The following is a 21736-nucleotide window of genomic DNA, read 5'->3' as shown; positions in this document are numbered from 1 at the left end:
ACTTCAACAAACGGTTCTATTTGTTGAAATTTCAGTTTTATTCAGTGTATTTTTGCAGAGTGTCCCTCGTCTAAATGAACGCGTGAAAAATTTACATATTTCTTTGAACAGGCTCAAATAAATGTACCATTTTGCTGCTATCTTTGGTTGCATCATTCCCAGCTATACTGAACCTAAGCAAACGGCTCGGTGTACGAGCGTTTATGTGATTTTCCCTATGTGTAACATAAATAAGAAACAGTTTCTCTTTAACTGTCATCCAGGATAGCACCACTTTCTTAGGCAAACAGGCATCGTGCATTCAGCAATTAACCTAATGCTTTGAAAATCTTAAATATGTTACCTTTTCTATTAGATAGATAGCCCTTGCATGCTTTGGCATAATCCATAAAACAAACACAGGCAAAATGACATTATGAACAGTACACGACGTGAGAAATGCTTTAGAAAATTAATGCTATTTCTTTCGAATCCTTTGTTCAAAGAATTACAAAGAGTTGTAGAGGTCCTCACTCTTTCTGTACTAAAATGAACGTTTAGAAGCCTAGTGAACTTGTTAGTGACTTATGGCTGAGTTCAAATAACAAAAGTCGTAGACTCAAGAAGAGTGAACTACCCTTTATTTCACTCAAAATAAGATGAACAGTTGGCCTTTTTCGGGCTTACAACAAAGCCTCCACTCGGGCTTAAACTGAAAATAAGAAATAACTAAAAGAGACTTAGCCGAAGCTAATACAAATCTAACGTAGTTGTCCTTTAATTTAAACTAGCCGGCGAATAACAAAATGCACGTAATATACGGTACAGCATAATAGATTTTAGAAAGATTTAGCCCGAAGGCAAACACGCACTACTCTAGATTCCTAGCTCTCTCTCTCTCGAAGTAAGTTGAACCTTCCTTAAATACTACTTCTAACTCATTTGCATTCAAAGCTATTCTAAAAACTAATTCTGGTAGAGAGTTGTAAGTTGCAGGGGTGTTTGTGGGACCCCAAAAAATCCCCTGAAACTTTTACGGACTTACTACCGATATTTTGGAGTTTCGAGAAGGGGGGGAGAGAGAAATGAAAAATTACAATTATGAAGTATTGAATGACCTAATTATAAAAGTTCAATGAATTACTTTTTTTGCAAAATTAATAACCATAAATTTTCAAACATATAAACTACTACATTTTATGTAAATATTTTAAATTACCTGAATTAATTCTTTAAAAAAATTATCTAATTTCTGCTGCTTTTTTTTATTTTCTGATGTTTGTGGGCTTGTCTTTCTTTTGTGGTGAATGAACTTCATAATTGCAGGAAGGTTGACTTTTATTTTCCTCATTTACAGTTGAAGAAATTTCCTCGAGAACTGCACATGCAGAGGTAGAAGCAGTTTGCTTTTCTGCTAATGTAGAAGGTTTTTCAGAGACTTTTATAGGTGACTCATCTGAAATACATGTTTTTAAGTCCTCTTGATATGTTTTCCAACTTCTGTTCATATTCAGTAAGAGATCTTTGTGAATTGGATCAGTCACTGGATTTTTTGAGCCATATTTTTCACATGAGGTTTCTTTAGAAGCCATTAAATCATATTTAATAGTCTGCACTGCATCTAGGGAGTCAATCTTAAGAGAGGTTCTATAGTCAGTGAAAAGTGTATCCATTAAGTTGAATGAACTTTCCACTAATGGGCCATGGAAGCAGCTAAGGCAGGCTTTGACCAATTTAGCCAATGTAGGATACTTATAATCATTTGTGAAATCATCTTTTAGATTAAAAACTTTAGACCAATATTTATCAATTGTACACTTGACATGATTTCCACTTTCATCAGATGTGTAGAGCATTTCTTTGGTGATATCAATATCACTCTGGTATAACCTTATTTCAGCTTCTACTTTTGACTTTTCATTATCACTAAAAATATAGGACATAAAAGATGATAATTTTTCAAAAGCTAATATTGCACTGGTTTTACCTCTTAGCTCTGGATCTAATGCTGTAAAACTAATTAGATATGAATTTTTAAGGGGTAATTTCTGTTTCATATGCCGTGCTGTATTAGTAAAAGCTTTCATCATTTGGAATTCTTTTGCTATTGGATGATTTTTTTTGATAATTTCTTCAAGAGAGTGGAAGCTTCTGCACCAGTAAATATTACTTTGCTAGGTAGATGGAATTCTGGATTTGTGACATCAACCTTTAATAAATCATTATAAGATGTGCACTCTATATTTTCTGGCTTCATAAAAAAAGAGAAAAATTTTGCCATCAATTTATAAATACTGGAATGTACTAAATGAAGCATTGGTTTTTTTGTTTCAAATAATTTAATATATGTGTTGAACTCTGGTAATACTGCTCAATATAATGCTATATGCAATAAAGTTTTGTTTTGCATAACAAATAACCCATTTAGTATTCTTTTTTTCCGAGCTAAAGCATCCTTTGTGAGTTGTTGGGAATGCAAGCAAGAATACACCCCTTCAACAATTTTTTTCTGAGCTGCAGAAATATTTCTTTTATTGTATACAGTTTCAACATAAGAAAAATAATTCCCTTTATCAGTTTTCTCCAAGTAGTGAAAATAAAATGCAATAAGATCATCCTACAGATCTCTGATTCTTTCTAAAACACATAAAATGTACACACACCTATGGTCTGGTCTCTTCAAGAGCTTAAGTTTTTTAATGGCAAGGGATTCACAGATTTTGAAAAAATTTTCTCTTTTACTGCAGCTTTTCATGTCAAAATAGATGTTATCAAACAAATCTTCTAAGTATCTATCAAAACATGAAGCAAATTTTTTTGCACAGTTATTAGCTGTGTGACATGTGTCACCATCAATATCTAATAAGTGGGGTGCTTTGTTTGATCGTAGTCTGGTTTCAACACCCTTTTTTTTTTCCACGCATGGTGTTACATGAGTCCATTAATACACTAATTAAGTTTGCCCATGGAACATTATTATCTTCAATAGTATTAACAACTGCTTTAAAAACAGCTTCTGAATTGCAAGATTCCATCTTTAGAGATGCAAAATGATGAACTACAACTTCATTTTGATTGTTGTCATAAAACTGCACCAATATTGCCAGTATACTTTCCTGAGCATTGCTAGTACTTTCATCCAAATTTAGAGAAAATGGAGTCTCCTTTAAAGTTTTGATGATATTTTCCTTAATAGTTTTTGCGAGCCCATATTTCATCTTATAACATGCAGTAGTCCTGGACATTTCCAACGAGTTTAGTGCCGTCTGATCGCGGCTCAACTGTTTGCAGAGTTCAATTAAATTGGGAGCTACATTGAAAGAAAGAGAATTCTCGGCGATAAACGAAGTTATTAATACCTCTTGGCGTGCTTTTCTTGTCACTATATTCAATGGCCGAGCATCAGTCTCCAGTAAGTCATCAGTATTTTTTGAATTAGCATAATTACTTAAAGTCATTGAATGTCTAATGCACTTTGAATATTTTATGTGCGTCACAGTTTTAGAATGATTTGTGAAAGCCTTGAATCCTTCCCCACCATACTTCAGCAGTGAATTACAAAAAACACAATATGCTTGTCTAGTAACATTTATTTTCTTGCACCATGTGCCGATGGTATCCCCATTACCATCTCTCCGTTCAATCCAATTCCACCTAAATGCATTCCGGACACCTTCTTCTAATTGTATAATATCACTATTTATATCGAGAAATTTCATAGTGAAATTCTCTTGCGTACATAAATAAAAAAATATTTCAATAAACGAAACGAAAAATTTACACGTGCATCAATAAATGAAACGAAAATTTTACACAGCGGAGAAAAAAAAAGTTCAGAAGCGATCAATGACAAATAGCTAATACAGCGAAAAATCCCCCTTCTCTACTTATTGGCGCCACGCCAGGAGAGATAAGACCTTTGAACCCAGAGTCACGTGATCGCAAATCTGGTCGAACGAAGTCTCTCCCCTTTTTTTTCTGCCGCGCCTACTTGCCGAAAAGAATCCAGAAGAGAATGTCCGAGAACCGGGGGAATGAGTCATAACTCGCAATAAGGAAAGAACAAAAAAGTTTTTCCCCCTTTTCACGCATTATCACTGCCTTTGGAGAAAGAAAGGAAAAGTTTTCACCACACACACTGATCTTGCGTTTTCTGCTTTCAAAGCAAACAAAATTACCCAGATCAAAATAAATAATTCATTATTATTCCTACTTCCTTTTGAACGACGATCCCCGGAATTTCCGGGTATCGAAGTTCAAAATCCCCGGAATTCCGGGGTTTCCCCGGAGCACAAACACCCCTGAAGTTGAAACAAGAATCACTAGGAAAGTATATTGAAATAAATATAACTGTTATAAAATTAAAATATACCTTACAGAGTAAAACATTGATTATCAATATATTGATTTTTTTGTAAAGCTAATTAGCGATTAAACTACTCTTGTCTAACTTTCCTGTGCTCAGACAAGAAAGATGTAGTAATTGCGTCTTCTGAAATTCATTCTGAATTCTAAGAGCACAAACAAGATAGGAAACGTGATTAAAAATTTTATTCAAAGCTGAATCTCGTAATGCGATAAAAATTTGTCAAAACTAGCCACCGCTACTTGTGAAGTTTCAGAAATTCAAATATTCAAGTTCTTGCAGCATAGAAGATAACATTTAGCACCTTACGGACTCCAGCTAGTATTTCTTCTAGGCCTGTGCGCTAACAAATACAAAATCGCTTACCAAAATGTAAATCGCCATAGATGCGGACATCTCAGGGATAAGCAAGCAGATGACTGCATATCTTTCTCTCTGTTAATTACAGATCCGATTCTTATTCTAAATAGCTTTCTGGCAATGGCCGACTGAAAAAATAGAACGAACAAAAGGAATACACATAACATATTACCTAAAATAAACCTTGGAGTTTCAATAATACAGTTCAATTATTTCTGTAAATCGTTACAGATTAACCTAAGACAATAGCGCTTCCAAAATATTCACGTAGGTCTGTTCATATTCAAAACTTTGCTATTCTCAAGAATTATTTTTTCAGATAAAATTGTGGCTCCGTAAAATATTTTCTTAAAATTGTGCGCCATGATATATCTATCTTTTATATAGTCATCTTAGGATATTCCATCGGCCGTGCAACCAAAGTAGTTCGCAAACATTTAAAAAATAAAAATTTCATGATTTATAGAAACTGAAACTAAGAAGGTTAGATTTCCTGAATATGGCAAAGCACATGAAGGCTATCTGCCTAAAGAAAGGGATAACTTGATGGTTTACTTTCTAAAGGAAACTGGCTCGTATTCACGTTACTCATGGGGAAAAGCACAATAACCATACATGCAGCTAGCCGGTTGGCCTGGGTTCGAACATGATCTGAAATAATAGCATTTAGCAGTCTTTGGTGGGGCCTAAAAGCAAGAGACAATGCATTAGGTGTATATTATTATTAATATTGTTAAAAAATGAACCAGGAGCAGTTGTCGCAATATTTCTAAAATTTAAATTTCTGCAGAACAAATTATCCTCAAACTCTTTCCTATTCTTGTTCCATCCGTTATGGTATACATAAATATATATTTTCAATTTCTTTTTTGTTTAATCAGATGATTATTTTGGATTACAGACGACGATAACTTCTAATTTACACTTTTACTTGTTTTTAAAATAACTTTGATAATACTTTTAAGCACTATTAGAGTCTTTGTCGATAATTATGTCTATAAGGTATTCCTCCCACTTTCTTAGCATGCCTTCGTGGTGCAGTGATCAGCACGCTCAGTGCATATTCGAGAGGTTCGTGGTTCGAGTAGTCCCGGTGAGGGCATTGCTCATTCTTCATCTCTCCTGCTTAAATTAAAAAAAAAAAAAAAACAAAAAAAAAAAAAAAAAAAAAAAACGAATATCTCTACAGTGGCGTCCGAACTAAAAGGTGGTGAATCATTTTTCACCACCAGGATTTGGCGATTGGGTCTCCTAAAACCACAGTCGCCCTTTAAAAGGAGGAGTATATAAGGTATTTTTGACGCCTTCTTAGCATCCCTTCGTGGTGTAGTGGTCAGCACGCTCGGCGCGTATTCGAGAGGTTCGTGGTTCGAGTCCAGGCGAGTCTCATTTTTCACGACTTTTGCTTCAAAATAAATCTAATGGCTCTACGTGTCTTACTGTATTTTAAGTCCACAACGTATAGTACCTCAAAGTGCTGTCTGCTGAATAGCTCCGTCTAAATACTTTTAAATTATATGGGGAAAAAGTGAAATAAAATTGCATAAATTGCTTAATTTTTTATTTCTTCCTTATTAATTGAAGAAGAGATAGGTTTTTAAGGCTGTTAAAGCTAAACACCAAAGCATGCTATTGCCGTTCATTATAATATTTAAAAAAATTAAGATAAATCTTCCCAAAGAATATTCATCAGATTTCACACAATTTGCGCAACAATAAAGTGAGGCTCACATGATCACAGGGCTTAATTTCTAAAATTAGAAGTGCCGAAGCCCTATGGAAGACCGTCAGCAAAGAGGAACAAGAGTAAATAAATAATTAAATGACAATTAAACTTATTAATAATTTTAAAATTAAATAGTTAATTATTATCAAATTAATCAATAGCTATTTAATTAATGTTTATCCATTGTTATTTAATCAATAATTATTATATAATTAACTAATTATAATTTAATTTTTAACTATTAGACCATTAATTAATTATTATTTATTGAAATAATTAAATAATTAAAATTAATTAAAATGTAAAGAGATAAATTAAAATTTAATGAGCGATTTTTAATATAATTTTATTGCTAAAAACAAAATATTTGAGATAAAATTTCTACTGAAATTGTTATCCAATTACATAAAAGAAGTTCCGCAGCCTTCTTATTTAGGGCTCCGGTGCGCTCCAGCTAGAATTATGATTTATTACAAAAACTAAGAAGCACCGTGCTCCGGCCTAATTTAAGATCTGATCGTAGGGGGGGGGGGAAGTTCTTTTATCATCACAAAAATGAAATATACTTATAGCTGATGAAAATTCTGATAATCTAAAAACAGGGGGAAACAGAATGAAGGCATAAGCGTATGAGTGGGTGGATGTAAAAAATGGGGGGAATCTTGGTGAGAGAGCACGTTTTCTTTGACCGCGGCTCTCTGGTGATATAATTATAGTGTCAGGGGTTTGTGTCAGGGGTGAATGAGTCCTGAATCTGACTCCTAAGGATGAATCTAAAGTTGCTGGTTACGCTTTTCGCCCTCCCCTGTATCTGGTTACATTAGTGGATACTATATGGGAAGACGATATATAGTACGTGCTTGAGCAGTTTATCTCAGTATTTCACTCTTATTGTACTCGCTGTCACTTAACGCACATTTAAGAACACAAATTTTCATTCTTGCGAGGATAACAATACACTAAATACGATGGCATGGCGAGAAATTTACGCGTTCCTAAACAAACGCCCCCAAATTTATCGCCCTTCTTAAAGGGTAAGGTTTCCGTATATGAGTGAGGGGACTTTACTTGAACGTCTCATGTTCTCATGAGTTCGTATTTCTAGGGAAAATATCGTATTCTAGAAGTATTGCAAAGTCTGCTTATTGTTCAACTAAAACTTACGAATTCTAATTTTTTTCCCTTGAAATTGTGGTTCAGTTTTATAAAAAGAACTACCGGAGCTCATTCTTTTTAGGGCTCTGGTGCGCTCCGGCTAGAATTGTAATTTATCTTAAAAATTGAGAAGTACCGGAGCCGGTCTCCGGTGGGCTCCAGTGCAATTTAAGCACTGCATGATCATATACAAGAGTAAAGAAAATAACTCAATTCTTCATAGTCTAGTGTTTTGGTTATGTGCTTGCACTGGGAGAGGGGGGGGAATTAGGAAATAAATATCCCGCAGATAAAATAAATCCTTCAGTATCTGAGAGAAGATTAAGCAGATTAAGGATCTAGGGTTCATCCCATTTTGGAAGAAACATAAATAAATTCAAAGAACATAAATTTAATGAATTTGAAGAGTGGGAATCTGGGTATCAAGACTGGAAATAAAATCAACGATCTTATTGTTACAACTTCTGGGTCGCAATGAAGAAATCTGTGCTTTAGATCCCAGTAGTAAAAAGACGTGTGAATATTCAAAAGAAATTGAAAACTTGAGTACAATTTGTTTATGATATGTTAATAAGATAATTTAAACACCACTTCAGTTAAAAGGAAATTTTTTTGTCCAAATTCTGGGTAAAAATTCTGACTGTTGTAGAAGTAACCTAAAAAGTATCAGGACAGTTATCACTTTCTTACAGATAATGCCATGTTTTATCTATGATTTCAAAATTGCTAGAATACTGAGTGATCTAATTCCTTTGACAGTAAAATAATTTTATGCATTTTACTACATAATTTTTAATTGTTTGTCCCTTACAGATTCTCTTATATTTCGTTATTTAGCTCAAAATGAATGAAAAATAACATTTTTTTTCAATTTTGCTCTGAAATATATTTTCAAAAGCAACATTAACTGTAAAATTACATCAAAATGACAAATTTGAGAGAAGCTGAAATTCAGTGAGAAAAGTTAATAGTAACAGTCTTTAGAAATCTAACTTAATTTCTCCTGGACATAAATTATAAGTAATTTTTAATCCTTCGCAATAGAGAAAAAGGAATTTATAGCACACTTTTACGAAACGGAAATTTTGGATCTGTTTTAACTCCGTGAAGGAATAGGAAGCTTCCTAATGTTAAGAAAAGTTAAAATCCAATAAGAAATTTGGAAAGACTGAAGCTTCTTTAAGAGCAACTACTCTTAGAATGAATGCATTCTAATCTATCATGAAACATTCTCAGCTCTTCGCTTAAATCACTTTCAGTGAACTTGAACTTGCTGGAAGAGATAAGTGCAAGACATGTGCCTGACTTCATGAATCAGCATTTCCAAAAGCTTCTTTTGCATTGCCGTAAATGAAGATAAAATAATAACAATACTTCAATTTTAAAATTTAAATTTAAAAAATTATTTAGATTAGATGATATTAATTAAATGATTTTATCTAATTCTTTGGGTATATCTTTTAGTAAGTGTATTAGCACGAATATCGAAGAACAGAAAGAGGCGATGAACAGGAGAAAAATGCTAAGTTTATGCTTGATATCAGTTGAAGCGCGTGAAATCTCAAGTTTTGGGGCAAATCAAATTTTTGTTCGTCAGGAGTAACAAAAACGAACGGACATTCCTTTTGTTACTGGTGTATATAACAAAGAAAACTATAGATATTACCAAGGATAAAGGGTTTAGTAACAGTTTCTGTTGAAATACATATATTTCTACCAAGGAAAGGGCAAGATTTTAAAAAGTTCTTGGAAAAATTACAACCGAAAATAGTGAACCAGAAATTAAAAAAAAAAACTAGTAAACCCTACCTGGGTGATATGCGATGAAGCAGTGCCGGTTTTGCGTATAAGCTATGTAAGCCAGAGCTTATGACTCCCACTTTCTTGGGCTCACCCCCAAAAATTATTCCACATTTCTATATAAAACAAATTCTCTCTTATAAAGGCCCATATCTCAAATAGCTTAGGAATCTGTGCTGAAGGGACAGAGATGACAGGCAATCTAAAAAAAGGGAATGCCAGGCTGGCAATTAAACATTTATTATGCATTTATTTACAATACTTTTAAGAGTCCAGATAAAGGCGAGCATTTCTAGTTAGCACCTTGCCCTGGATAGGAGTCCGAATTTCAAGAACGACCACAAATTAAAATTTGTTCAGATAGCCAAGAAGTCACTTGTTTTCCAAATATCTTGACGCTTTATTTCAAGGCCCTTTTTTGTTTATAAAATTCGCTGCTTGGGAATGCGGATTATATAAATACCGCTTTTGGTTTCTTCTCTTGGAACAGAGTTTATATAAGCGAAAATGCCGTAATGAGAGGGCATAAGCCTGCATCTGTACCAGTTCTAATTGGTCTTTCATTATCTTTTAGATTCCCATAGTCGAGTTGTTTAGAAGCCTTCTCTTATCCAGACTTATTAAATAGTCTCTTCACTATTCTTCTTAATATTTGATACGTCCGAAAGTTCTTTTATTCTAATGAGAGACTAACGGCTACGTTTAAAATGATGCAGAACGTAAACAATTCCAGAATTCTTCCCTTTTCTTAAGTAAAGCATTTACCTGTTTTACTCACTTTGTTATGAGCTAATTAATATTCAAAAGCATTGTACGCATTTAGCATGGAAGCTTCCAAAATGAAAGTCTTCTTTTCCACAAAATCCTTCTGATTATGACTTTGCAGTGTAAAGCGCTTAAATATTTGCTTGTAAACAACAAACATTACTTTTACTCTCGTTAATTTCTCTTTACTGGTAATCTATACGATCATTACCTATCGTCTGTTTTTAAATATTATATGCATAAATTTTTATGTGAAACGTCTTATAATTGATATTGTCTTTTCTTTTTTTTTTTTTTTTTTTCAGTTAGTTCAGTCGATTACACATAAGTAAAAGCTTATTTGTAACTGTGTTTAATACCCGAAACACTAAAGGTGGTGAACGTCCCAAGAATTGCACTGCCGGAATGCAGCATAATGCCGTAATGCCCGACTCAGCTCTTCCGGAGGAGTCATGGATGAAGAATACACATTAAATCAGTTTTTCTAACCTACTTTGCTAACTTTAAAACACGAATTTGAACTTACTAAATGGATTACAACATATGTATTACTACGTTTTACATAAAAGCGAAAGCAAATGATAACGATTTTTACATCCTGAGTTGTAAAATGGAAAGAAAACATTTGATTAAAAAAAAAAGAAAAGAAAAAGAAGGAAAATGAAACTATCCAACTCTGTATTTCCTTTAAAATAAATGAAAACAAAATATTGCAAAGCAGGGAATTATTCTAAAAGGAAGTAATGCAGTTTTAGCGAAGAATAAAACATTTTCTTTTTAAATCCACTTAGGCCAAAGGAGGTTTAGAATACGTCATGAATTGTTGTTTAAACCGCTTTCATTAACTAACTTTATGCATTGCAGTTTGTTTCCATGACTTTCACATTTTTGGAATAATTCCTAAACAAGCCAAGTACAGAGGAAAACAATTTTGATAAAAGCAGTTATACTACTGAAAGAATTAAAATTAATTATTCGATTAAAAAAATTATTTAGATTTTGTATTTAGAGAACACGATCATAGATGTAGATGCTGGAACTAGTTACTAAAGTACCCTTTTCCTCCCATTCTAGCATCTTTACTAGGATTTGGTTGTATTTTAGACAGCCAGTGCCGAATGAAAGTTTCCAACAGTCACTGCGTGAACGGATTATGTGATTGTGAGCCGGACCATATTCCACTTCGAAGGGATAAGTGTCTTCCACGTAAGTAAAAATTACATATACTTTTACAGCAACTAAAAGGAAAAAGAAAGTTGCTGTTCATGCATATTGTTGTTTTTAATAAAAACATTTGTATGACATAATTCAGCATTAACTATTGACTACAGGTTCTTTATCTATTACCTTGTTTAATACATCATTTACTCTTATTTACTTTATCACTGACACAATAACTTATTTTGCAAATACTTTATGTAATTTTCCATGACAAATCTATTAATATGCCTTTGCTTTATTAAAACAAAATCCAGCAAGAATTTCGTAAGACGATAGGAATTACAACAATTATACTTTCAAGCACTATAAATAACCAGAAAGGAAGCAGCCTGATAAGCATTATGAACAGTAACTTGTTTCATAACGTATTATTGTACATTTGAAGATTGATTCCCCTCACCCCCTATCACTGAGACGCTGTCTGATGGAAGTTTCGAAGAACCTAATTCCTTTGTATGTGAAATCCTCAGAACCATCGAGTCTTTTTCCCCCGTATCTTACCCTGTTTCCCTTTCTCTCTCTCTCTCTGTGTTTCTCTTCCTCTCGATTTCTGTTTGTTTCTTCCGCCAACCCTTTCTTTCAGACTTTTTGATCACCTGAATTTATAAATATAAATAATATTATTTTCAAGAAATGATCTAAAAAAATTACGCTCGTCAGTGATTTTGTTCCGCCAAGTAATCGAAGCAAGCATTAACTTTCCCTATACATGATATGTAACTGTTTTCCTTTAATAAAAAACTAATTTGTTTATAGAAAGCATTTAATATTATGATATGAGGCATTTTAAAATTGAAATAGATTTCATGAAATTATAGTAAAATGCTAGAAACATTCTTTCTTAAAGCTATCAGTTTCATTATATATTAAAAGTGTAACCCTTGATTTATTTTTGCAGCCTTAAACTGAACTTTACATTTTTTCCCAGAACCGGCACTAGACCTCACAATTAATCAAATGATCTTATTTTCTGTGGCATAATTTTTTAAAATATTTATTTCTCTTTTATAGCCGCAAAATTAGATGATTACTGTCTAAATGACCGGCAGTGCCACATGGCAAGTAGTTACAGCTATTGTAAATACATTATTCCTCGCGTTTACGGAAAGTGCAAGTGTCCTTTAGGGTATCTGGTGACAGATGAAGGAAAATGTTTACCTCGTAAGTACTTTTTCCGTATACCTAATTTTCTTTGTATCACTAAGATAAACTATAAGATATTTACTACTTTTTGTTCATTACATTCATAAAATTAAACGCAGTTACATAAGAAAAACTTTTCTAAATTCGATATTATCGGTTTCGTAATATTCATAAGGAGAATACACTTTCTTTGAAAGTGGTTTTTTTAAAGATTTTTAGATATTTCTGGAGTCGGAAGATGTGAAAAAGCTGCTGTGCTCTTGCTAGGATTCAAACTGCGGTCTTCCAATGGTAGTTGGGCGTATTAACCATTTACACGGGGAGCACACACGGGGAATGAGAAATTTTCTTACAGATTTATATTAAGTATGACAGTAAAACTCTAAACAAAATTTCTTGGTGAGCAAAAATTGATTCTATAGGCTCCAGCTGCATTTCTTATGCTTCCTCTGTCTAAAGCCAATATGTTAACATTTTTAATAAGAATCCGTAGCAATTAGTTTTGGATACATTATAATTGTTTTGGTGAGAATCTCTTTCTTGGAAAGTACACCTTCTTGATTATAAGATATTAGAAACAAAAATGCTTAAAATAAAACCAAAGTAAATTAATAAAAAAATTTTTTTTAAATAATCTTTTGTTATAAATTTAATCAACACCAAAAGGATGTCACTTGAAAACTACTCTTGGTGCACATTAAAACTAAGCAGAAACGTCAACAAAATTAAAAAAGATTACTAATTTTAAAATTATAAATCTTTACTCACCAGATAAATTTGTAGAAAATTAGCAATTATAAAAAGGGTGTACTTGAAAAATTTACACGGAAAAAGAATATTATATATATATATATATTAGTAAGGAAAGATCAGAAAACTTCCAGGTAAACTGTGAGACCATATGCAAAAAAATTATGCGAGTTTAAATTTCAGAAGTATTTTTGTGCATAACTATCCTGTTAATAAAGGTGATACAAGCTGAGCGAGTTTGAAAGTGAGTATTATGTTAATACAGCAAAACTGTTTATTCGCAACTTTTGGGTAAAGATTTATCTCTCGTTCGTATTTAATCTTCTACGAATTTCATTTCTTATATCTTACTAGCTATTACTTATTTTCAAATGATAAAAATTATTTACACTTTTTATGTTATTGTAAAATTAACATGTTAACTGCTTGCGCACATTTAGATTTAGGTGGCGAGTGTGAGAAGCACCAAGATTGTGAGGAAGTTACTCCCGATTCTTATTGCCAGCGATCGGGAGACACAGCGTACTGCGAATGCAAGCCTGGATTTGAACCGACTTCGAATAAAATGAAATGTCAACCCATATTACAAATAGGTAATAGTATTGCATTACGATTCTTAAAAAATTTAGTTGTATTTTTTATTAAAATATTTGATACTGTTTTTCTTTGGAAATTTTAATTCCGATAAAACAATATTTAAGGTACAAATGTGCATGTCTACTTATTCTTCTGATTTAAAGCCATTGCTCAGATAATAATACATAATAAGACATCAAGAAATATATCTAACTGTGAATATAATGTAGAATATTTCGATTGCTTTTACAAGCATTGCAATTAAAGTAGCTGTACGTTCCGTTGTTTAAAAATAGTGGACTGTAAATTGACTTGATATTACTTCAGTATAGAACCCAAGAAACCTCAGAGTCATAATGTTGACCGAAACTTCTTTATTGGCTTTCAAACAGTAAGTTGGTTGAGGAACGGCGAAGACCACACTGCAAACTCCGACTTCGATAGCGGCTTACCACACAAACTCAGAAGAACCTAACAAATTTGCGTCTGCGCCGCTCCTCGGTACAAAGAAAGAAATACAATTTGCATAACATCAAACATACCCCCAGCCTTGAAGTCCCAAGGGGGTTCAAACAATAAATTTAAACTGTTGAACTGCATAAACCTGAAAATAAAAATTAAAGTCTCTAAATCAGGAATTAAATGGTAAAGCACATAGCTTTGCTATAGGTCGTTTTATTTCACCATTGGAAGTGCGTAAACTCACCACCCGAACTTTCTCATCAAGACCAGGATACACTTTAGTAATTCTACTTAATTTCCAACGTAGCGGAGGTATATTTTCATTCTTAATAAGAACCATATCACCAACCCTCAGATCTTGTTGCAACTTGCACCACTTGGGTCTCTGCTGCAACCTAGATAAATACTCACTGCTCCATCTCTTCCAGAAATGTTGAAATAACCTTTGCACGTTCCTCCAACGATCACTGCAGCTCATGGTTTCTTGAATTTGGTTAGATTCTGGAATAGCGCTTAAAGCCGCTCCGGTTAAAAAGTGTCTTGGTGTTATCGCCTCCAAGTCGCTACAATCACTTTAAGCTGGTACCAAAGGCCTATAATTAAGACAGGATTCAATTTGGGTTATTAATGTCAAAAATTCCTCTTATGTTAAAGTAAGTGTTCCTAAACATCTTTTTAAGTGATGTTTCATAGACTTGATACCCGCTTCCCAAAGCCCTCCAAAATGAGGGGCAGAGGGAGGATTAAATAACCATTTAATATTTTCTGAAGAAATATAACCCTGTAGCTGTTCATCACGTTGAACAATAGAAAAGGCTTTCCTTAATTCTTTATTAGCTCCTATAAAATTCGTTGCACAATCACTGTGAATTTCACACGGTTTGCCTCTACGAGCTATAAACCGCTTAAGTGTCGCGAGGAATGATTTTGTTGATAGATCTCCAACTAATTCTAAGTGTATTGCTCTTGTAGTAAAACAAATAAATAGACATACGTAACACTTAAAGATTTTGACTCCTCTACCAGAACGATATTTAACGTTAAATGGTCCTGCTAAATCAATCCCTACACGAGAAAAAGCTCTACTTTGAGTAACTCTTGAAGTGGGTAAATCTGCCATTAGCTGAGTTGCAGTTTGCGCTCTAACTCTACGGCAGGTAACACATTGGCTTATACACTTTCTTATAATATCTCTAGCATTCACAATCCAAAATCTATGTCATATGACAGAAGTGAGTAGCTGCGTACCTGCGTGAAGATACGTGTCATGATAATGCTTAATAATTAAACGTGATAATGCTTAATAATTAATATTGTGATTCTTAGGTAAAATCATAGGATGTTTCTGATTATTTGAAACTGTAGAGTTTCTGATCCTTCCGCCTACACGCATTACTTCCGCGGAATTCAAGAAAGGACTTAAAGACAGTAATTTACTTGATGTCTTCAAGGGTTTACCAGAGTCTAAACAGAATAATTCTTCTGGAAATTCGGCTCTTTGTACAATCCTAACAATCATAGAAGTAACTTCACAGAATTCTTCAGTAGATAAATAACCCTTTATACGCTCTGTAGGTAACTTACTACAATTATTTCTGAATCTTAAACACCACGCTAACACTCGACATAACTTTAACCATGATGAAAATCTTGAAAACACACTAGGCTCTTCAAATTCGGAAACATTTGAACTGAAACTCTTTTTCAATTCCTTCAACATAACCTCACTCTCTAATTCTACACTTGAATTTTGCTGTACATGAATTAGGGATTCGTTTAACCACTGCGGTCCCTTCATCCATAACTCACATTGTAAGAATTCTGATGGAATAAAACCTCTGGTCCCACAGTCTGCAGGATTTTCTTTCCCAGCAACATAATTCCATTGAATACCTGGAACAGCTTCCTGGATTTTTGCAACTCGATTTGCCACAAAAGGTAGCCAACGGCGAGGTTCGGACGAAACCCATGCCAATGTAACCCGCGAGTCGTTTTATGCGTAAATATTGTTAATAGGCAGTTCTATGCACGATAATACTGCATGTAAGAGGTTGGTTAAAAGTAACGCAGCACACAACTCTAGTCTCGGAAGAGACTGGGTTTTTAAGGGCGCTACTCTGGTTTTCGATGTCAGAAGGCTGACTTTGACTGACGAATCAAGGTTGATTGTTCGGAGATAGATGACTGCACAATAAGCCTTTTCTGAAGCGTCGCAGAAAGCATGGATTTCTATAACTACTGCTTTCGGACTCAAGACATACCTCGGAAATTGTAAGCTTGAAAGTAAGGGCAATTCTAGATAGAAACGCTTCCATTTTCTACTTATTCTCTTATCAACGAGTTCATCCCAACCCAGCTGTAAGTTTCATAACTCTTGTAATAATATTTTCGCGTATATTATTGTTGGCGCTAACCATCACATTGGATCAAAGATTTTGGCTACCTCTGATAAAATAGTCCTCTTAGTAAATTCTTTATCACTTATTGCATACCGAAAAACGAAATGTATCACTAGAGTTGTTCCAATTAATTCCCAATACCTTTACTTTCTTGTCACTGGTTATTTCAAGAGGAATACTGGGCTCTCGTAAGCACTCGGGAATATTCTCTAAAATAGCTGAACTGTTTGAAATCCACTTCCTTAAGCGGAATCCACCCCTTTTAATCATTTCATTCAACTGCTGAACTAGAACATTCGCTTCCTCTTCACTTTGTGCCCCTGAAAGCAAATCATCAACATAAAAATCATGAAGGGCAATTTTTGATGCTAAAGGGAATCGCACTTGTTCATCTAATGCAAGTTGTTTCATTACTCTAGTAGACAACTATGGCGCACAGGCAGTCCCATATGTAACTGTCACTAATCTAAATATACTCAAGGGCTCACTAGGACTATCCCTCCAAAACATTCGTTGCCAATTTGTATCTTCTGGGTGGACACGAATTTGTCTGAACATCTTCTCTACATCGGCACATAGTGCAATTTTGTGAGTTCTAAATCGTAGAAGAATTGGAAAAAGCTCTTGCTGAACTCTTGGCCCAACCATCAAAATATCATTTAATGAAAGACCCGATGTCGTTTTAGCTGAAGCATCGAAAACAACTCTCAGTTTAGTCGTAGTACTTGATTCCTTTAATACGGCATGGTGAGGTATGTAATACGTTGAGTCAATAAGAATCTCTCCTTCAGGCACTCCCTCCATATGTCTCAGCTCAAGGTATTCCTTCATGAAATCCTTATACTGTTCATATATCTGAGGCCTTTTTAGAAAAGAATTTTCTAAAGATTGGAATCTACGCATAGCTAATTGTCTAGAATCTCCAAGCTGAGAAGGCGGAGAGTGAAACGGTTATTTTACAGTATATACCCCACTTTCCTCTCTCGTATATGTAGATTTGAAGTAGTCTTAACATGCTCTCTCCGATTTAGTAAGCATGTCAAACGTAGGTACAGCATCCAATTTCCAAAAGTCAGACAGCATCTGATCAGTTTCCACTTGTATATTATTCACATAGATAGTAGGATTAATTTCTGTTGAATTATTCACACTACCTGAAATAATCCATCCTAGTTCAGAACGAGAAGCTACCGGTTTACCTTCTTCGCATTTAATTATTTCCCCCTTTAAAAGAGGTAAGGCAATATCTACGCCTAAAAGTATATCAACAGGCCCACTTTTGTAAAATGCTGGATCTGCTAACATTAAATCATTATATTCCTCAACGTACTTCTTATCCAATGTAAAATGCGGCAAAGTTCCAATAATTCTATTGATGATAAATACTGGTGTTTTAAATGACACTTTCGCCGGAAAATGCGGAACGAAGTTTATTTCCGTAATCTCATTAGTTTTCGTATCCAAAGACCCTAAACATGAAATAAAAACTTTGGCATTTCTTCTTGCTAACCCTAGCCTTTGTACACAATCTTCTGAAATCAGGCTTGCTTGACTGCCAGGGTCAAGGAGGGTTCTACACAATTGGTATTCACCCGATGAATCTAACACTTTAATAACAGCCGTACATAATAAAACTTCACGCTGAAAATTAAAGTCTGAAACACAAGATTTAATTACTGGACTAGAACTTGCGATATTCTCCTCTGACCCAGCCGCTTGAGCGCGAGGTTCTGGTTCAGGGAAAAATGGCTTAGCCGTCACTGATAATTCATTCGAACTGTTCGTAACTCCTTTACGTGCCTTTGGTTCATTTTGAACTCTTTCGAAATGCAGTAGTGTGTGATGATTTTTAAAGAACTTTTTACATTTATGTGTACTTCTACACTCGAAAGCTTTATGATTTGAAACCAAAAAATTAAAACAAACATTATTTCTCTTGACAAAATTAACGCGTTCCTGAACATTCAGATTTAAAAACTTATTACATTTAAAAACTGAATGACCGACTTTACAATACGTACACTGCGCGCGAATCTCTGAAGCCAATGAAGTTAATTTGTCTTTTGTAACTTGTTTTTTAACACCTTGCGTTTTACCTGCTTGCAAGGTTCTGGCATGAGATTTCAAGAACTCTAGCAGATTATTAAGTGTTGGTATTTCCTCACTCTTTAATGTTCTTTCCCACCATCCTCTCGTCGAAGAATACAATTTAAACTGTACTATTAACATTAAAATAGTATCCGCGAATTGCTCCACATTGAATCCTAGATTTTCAAACAAACATACACATTCTCTTACAGTGTCTACTAACGCTAATATCTGACTAGGAATTTCAGCTTGTAAATTTGATAAATACAAGATTTTCTTTAATAACGATGAAAGTAATTCTCTCTTATGTGAAAATCTTTGACACAATAAATGCCACGCTATTTCGAAATTCCTGTCACAAATAGTTAAAGCTTGAACAATCCGCAAAGCATCTCCTTTTAAAGAACCCTTTAAATATTGTAGCTTTTGTGCACCTGATAAACGGTCATTATCCACTATCGCCGTTTTAAATAAATCAAAAAATGATAACCATTCTTCAGTACTGCCACTAAATACAGGAAGAGTTAGCTTAGGTAAGCTTATACTCGCTATTTCCCAAGATTTAGTTTCCACACTAATGTCTTAACATTCTTAACTCTGGTTAGCATTAAAATTAACTCATCAACAGTATCTTGTATGACCTGCTGTTCTTCTATAAAGACATCAATATCTTTTTCTTCACACACTACAAATATGTTACTAAAATATCCGAAAGTTCGGTCATTACATTATTTAATCTAGATTTAAAAAGTTCTAACTGATCAACATCAGCAGAATCGTAAGTCACTGTAATTTTCTCTTTCAGTTTACTCAACTTAGCTTTAGCTACACGCTTTTTAGTCTTAAGCGTTTAAATTCCATTATCTAATAAGAAAGATATAAAAACACACTGATTCACCAATTTTTCTGCGACTCCGTAGCCGACGGACCAGTAGCCTTAAAAGGAAAACAAGGGTATATAAAAAATTTCCCAGGGCTGTTAACCAAAACAAAGGTGCATTACTTACGCGAGTTTGTACGTCACCTTCTTCGAAATAGTTGACTTGCGGAGCGGTGCTTCGGTCCCAGCGATCTTACAATCCTTAGAATGCAGGCTGGAAGCTATTTTGTGGAAGTTAGGGCACAATCTTTTGCGATTCGCACTAGATCTCGCTAACGGTGATGATTTAGACCTGAAGGATTGATTATTCTCGAGCAAATTTTAGCATATTACCTTGATGTGCCTTTTTATCAGGAATTAGCACACTGGACAAACTTAGCAGCGACATGCTGCTCCAGTAAGGGGACTATCTGTACAGAACTGTTCGATACACCATAATTGTCTGCAGGGTCACTGATCATCATTCGATGATCTGCATGTTACAAGTTCCAAATGTCACCCCGCATTCTCAGGGCTGATGCTCGTAGGTCTTTCAGATGCCTCGTCGTCTTCATGTGTGAATTAGCCTCATTAGCGAAGCTGTGAATTAGCCTCATTGCCTCATCGCCGTAGCATTTCGAAGCATAATCAGTGCCTGTATGGCCGATATGCGCAGTTCAATGCAAAATTTTCCGTTAGCTCGTGTTCCAGCTCTCCGTCTATGATGTAATCAAAGACTACCAAGCACGGATGATCGTAAAGCACTGTAACATCTCCCGATGTTAAAGCAGTGATGACTTTTAGCACACCGTTTTATCAAGTCACAATAGCTGTCAGCGTAAACCTTCTACCATTTGCCGATGCGCCACAGAGCTAATCCAGGAATTTTTTTTTATACTCCTCATGTACGTCAAAGCAGGGCGCGTAATGACAAACCGCACATTGGGTTGATCAATGTTAACGAATTTCGTTTACTGCGCATGCTCAGTGGTGTACCGTTGGCGTGGCAGGAAATACTGGCGACTAAGCATAAGCAACAATTACACAAGCTTGTTCATCATGTAGGTCTTATCGACTATTTACACTTACAATACTACCGAAATTTATTTGTGCTTAATGCATTTGCTTCTTTTTCATTTCATTTTGGTTTATTTTGTTCATAAACGTCATATTTAATAGTTATTTATAATAATTTCCTTGACTTTAATTCAGTAATTTAAACTGGAGTTATTCTTTAATTTGTTAAAGTATATACGAATGGAACATATAGTTATTTCCCATACGCAATTGCTTTTATTCCTCACAAGTATATTCAATAAAGATTCAGCTAATATATCCTGTAATGTTTCCTGTTTTGTAATCATTCTTAAACGAAAATTTGAGTAGTTTACAATCGATAGTTACCCTCTAAGTAATAAAGGAACTTACAACCTAACAAGTTTTAAAACCCCGAACTGTTTGCGCCCAGATAACAGAATATCAACCACACACCATATCTATTTTCTTTTAAAATTTTACCAAAATTGTAATTATGCCAAATTCCCTTCTGGGCATGCGCAGTATGCGAAATTCGTTTAACATTGATCAACTGAATGTGCAGTTTGCCATTACGCAAGCAGGGCCGGTGGAATTGCACCGAGCGACGAAAAGCCCCGCGCCGGCCCTGCGTCAAGCTAAACATTTTCGTTTCAGAACTGTAAACTAAAAGTTCTTCAGGGCCTTGTTACCAAATATGTTAGAGTGATCGAAACATGATATTCTGTCGCAAACTTTTAATATAATTTTCTTTTAATATAATTTACTTGCCTTTATTGTGAATTATTTGCAATTTTATACGCTTTTACTATGCATAAAAGCTTTTATTATCATATACATTCAGAGGAAAACTGCAACAAGTGTAGATGCATAATGTTATAAGAATAATTTTCGGAAAATCTGAAAGGAAGAAAGTCCCTGTTTAAGGGACTCTCAATAGTTTAGAATATCTGATCTACAGATACTATACCTGTAATATTCTTCTTGCCAACATTTAAACCAATATCTCTCTTTAAATACGTTTTCCTAAATCTTTCTAAATAAACTTCTCA

General features: G+C 34.3%; 1 protein-coding gene across 3 annotated transcripts in view; it reads left to right on the top strand.

The window, feature by feature from the left end:
* The window catches only part of LOC118189345 (uncharacterized), a 182496-nt gene that overhangs the window by 126125 nt on the left and 34635 nt on the right, over nucleotides 1–21736 (top strand). For all 3 annotated transcript variants that reach the window (XM_085809434.1, XM_085809432.1, XM_085809433.1), the window contains 3 exons: nucleotides 11226–11357; nucleotides 12384–12533; nucleotides 13706–13858. In XM_085809434.1, coding sequence (XP_085665560.1) covers nucleotides 11226–11357; nucleotides 12384–12533; nucleotides 13706–13858 — 435 coding nt within the window. The remainder of the gene's footprint in view (nucleotides 1–11225; nucleotides 11358–12383; nucleotides 12534–13705; nucleotides 13859–21736) is intronic.

The sequence above is a fragment of the Stegodyphus dumicola genome, chromosome X2 (genome assembly GCF_044657685.1).
Source record: "Stegodyphus dumicola isolate Sdum_Otavi_A_Nest chromosome X2, ASM4465768v1".
Taxonomy (NCBI): domain Eukaryota; kingdom Metazoa; phylum Arthropoda; class Arachnida; order Araneae; family Eresidae; genus Stegodyphus; species Stegodyphus dumicola.
The sequence above is the reverse complement of the archived record's forward strand: the minus strand, read 5'-3'. Positions and strand labels throughout refer to the sequence as shown.